This window comes from Myzus persicae, unplaced genomic scaffold, assembly GCF_001856785.1.
Source record: "Myzus persicae strain clone G006 unplaced genomic scaffold, MPER_G0061.0, whole genome shotgun sequence".
Taxonomy (NCBI): Eukaryota; Metazoa; Arthropoda; class Insecta; order Hemiptera; family Aphididae; genus Myzus; species Myzus persicae.
In genome coordinates, this window is record NW_019100877.1 from 2834 (window position 1) to 5898 (window position 3065).

At 28.7% G+C, this 3065-nt stretch overlaps 1 protein-coding gene and 1 pseudogene across 1 annotated transcript in view; both read right to left on the bottom strand.

Moving 5' to 3' along the window:
- Nucleotides 1-509: 509 nt before the first annotated feature.
- LOC111026548 lies at nt 510-2481 on the bottom strand (annotated as a pseudogene).
- LOC111026551 (chymotrypsin-C-like) overlaps nt 1975-3065 on the bottom strand; it is a 3377-nt gene continuing 2286 nt past the window's right edge. Inside the window, exons 5-7 of the mRNA XM_022304647.1 lie at nt 2618-2820; nt 2275-2497; nt 1975-2169 (exon numbers count right to left, since the gene is read on the bottom strand). Of these exons, the coding sequence (XP_022160339.1) occupies nt 2782-2820 (39 nt within the window). The 3' untranslated portion in view covers nt 1975-2169; nt 2275-2497; nt 2618-2781. The remainder of the gene's footprint in view (nt 2170-2274; nt 2498-2617; nt 2821-3065) is intronic.

Consider the following 3065-nt stretch of genomic DNA (forward strand, 5'->3'; position numbering starts at 1 on the left):
TCAGTGGACCGACTATACTTATCTTTAAAATATATTTCTAATGCTGAAAGTTCTAAAAAGAAACAAGGATGAAGACGAAAATCATTTGACGATTATGGCATTATGAACAGAAACTATTCATTATTGATCATATTCAAGTGTATAAATGAAGGAAAAGCCATTATAAAAGACTAGATTCTGTTAGATCATATTTACCTCCTAGTCTTTTTGTTTTTAATAATTAGTTAGACACATTTTGACTTATCAAAGTATTCTAATTTTGGAATTAAATCAAATATGAAAAAAGAATTTGAATTTCAGATTTGTTTAGATATATATTGTAATTTGTAACATGCCAACATGTATGCATGCTTTAGCACGGTAATTGCTCCTTACATAAATTCAGTGGCGTGTACCATAAAAAAATAGGTGTTGCTCCAATAATTGTTGGTGACCTACCCCTCATTATACTGTTATAGCGACCTTTAAAATGCCCTATTTTTCTTTTATCAATACCCACCCACCCATATTTAAGGTGTTGACTCAGCAACATTTGGACCCTATGTTACACGCCACTGCATAAATTAAATCACAAGTTTAGTATTTAAATAATACTTCAAACCAACCTTTCCTTGATCACCATTTACAACATTGTATTTACCATTCTAATCGATACAAACAGGTGAAACGCCGTTACTCAGAGAAATTCGGTTTTGTAACACGAGAATAGCTATATTTTCAGCATGAAACCCAGTAGATCCATAATAATCTTCTTTCAGGTAAATCATTTCCACCTGTACAATTTATTTAGTTTATATTATACAATATATTATTATTGTTATTTTGAGTTATGAATAACTTACATTAACTATTTTAGTAAAGTCATGGTCAACAACTGTAAAATCTCCAGCATATTTTCCAACAGCAATTTTGTATTGGCCGTCGTTTGTTGACATTATCTTTGATAACATACTTTTTCGCCAAAAACAAGGAGCCGCTAAAAATAATATTTATTTAATTTTAATTCATTCTTAAATTTGATGAACAAAGATTTTACCAGAGACTACTAAATTTGGAGCAATTATTGATCCACCACAAATCAAGTCATAATTGGATTTTATTTTATTTAATTGGTATATTCCAAGGCGCTGTTCCAACAAGGGCATTTTCTCCATGGTCGATCAATAAATTGTTTATGATAAATACTCTACCACAATCTAAAATTATATTTGAATATAAATATCCATAATAGTAACTGATAAGTAATAACGTCTATAGAATAGACATAATGATGACTGTTTAAAAATTTACATCAGAAGTTTATAAGTAATCAATGATTGTTTAAACTTCATTAATTTTATCAAAAAACAAACAAAAGAATTTGGATACAGTAAAAGTTAAATCAATTTGTAAAATATATATTAATTAAAAATTAATGTTTACATGACAGAAAATAACATTACATGGATCGCATCTATATAGTTGTTTGTTCCAAGTCCCATTAGACTGACAATGTAATTCAATCGGAGTCTCTTCTTGTCCATTTGGTGCAGTATATGACTGCTTACATGATGGTATTGCTATTGTATCAGGTATCGATAAATTTGAACATTTAGCATTCTTCCCATTAAGAGTACATTTAATATCTAAACTATCTGATTCTAGAGGTGGACACATTTCTATAAACAAAAATAAATTATTATCAATAATAACCACTTTGATAGCCATTTTCCTTCTTCCTGACAAACTCTAAAACCATTGGGATAACTCTTATGATATCCAACTTCACAGTTCTCAATAACAGTAAAACGATGATTAATTGATGCGCCATGAGATAAAATGTCATTAGAACCTTCATAAGAATATACAACTCCTTTAACAGTTGGTAAAATGCATGTAATCACTGTAGTAAATTAGTAAAATATATAATATAAATTAGAAACTAATATTTATATACGATCACAATTAGAATTACATGGATCGCATCTAAAAGTTGTTTATTCCACATCCCATTAGATTGACAATGTAATTCAATCGGAGTCTCTTCTTGTCCATTTGGTGCAGCATATGTTGGCTTATATGAAAGTGTTGCTATTGTATCGGGTATCGATAAATTTGGACAATTAGCATTCTTACCATTAAGAGTACATTAAATATCTAAACTATCTGATCTTAGAGGTGGACACATTTCTATAAAATAAAATAAATTATTATCAATAATAACCACACATTAAACTTTTAATGTACAAATTAATAAGTAATTTTACAACGTTCAAACTATGATACAAAACTTACTGAAAACAATTTCTCAAAATTCGATAACCATTTTCCTTTTCCCAAACAAACCCTATAACCATTGGAATAAGCATAATGATATCCAACTTAACAATCTTCAGTAATAGGTAGATGTTGTTTAATTAATGCCCCCTGGGATAAAACTTCATCAGAACCTTCATAAAAATAAACGACTCCTTCCGCAGTAGGTAAGATGCACAAATTCATTGTGAATTGTTAAAACCTTAAATGTTAAAAACTTAAAAATAAATACTTTATCTAAAATATCTTAGTTATAAAGCAGAATTAAAATGTCATTAAAAAAACCAAGCAAATACAGATAATAAAACACTAAAATTGATACCTATAAAGAAATAGGTTTGCGTACTAGTTTGTTTAAAAGTCCACAAATCTGTTGAACATGATATTTAATGTCTGTAAAAACTGCCACCAATCGATTGTACCTTTAACGTTGTCAACAAAGTTCTCTTCAAGTACTCCGGTTATAAGAATTAGAATGTACAAATGTCAATCCCGCTCCACTATCTCTTTCATCAAAACTTTTACCTGAAAATAGTTATATTTTATACATAAGACACATATAAAACATATTCCGATTGGACGATAAGGGATTCATATTCGAAAATCAGTGATTAGGGTTAACATTTTTCATATTTGTAATTAAAGTATAAATTAACAATCTATTTTCTGTAGCTGTACTGTTGGCTGACTCATTTTATTATTACTGACCAAACCTCATGAGGTATTTTATATTGTTGATAAAACTATAAATTTTATATCTGTTACTACTG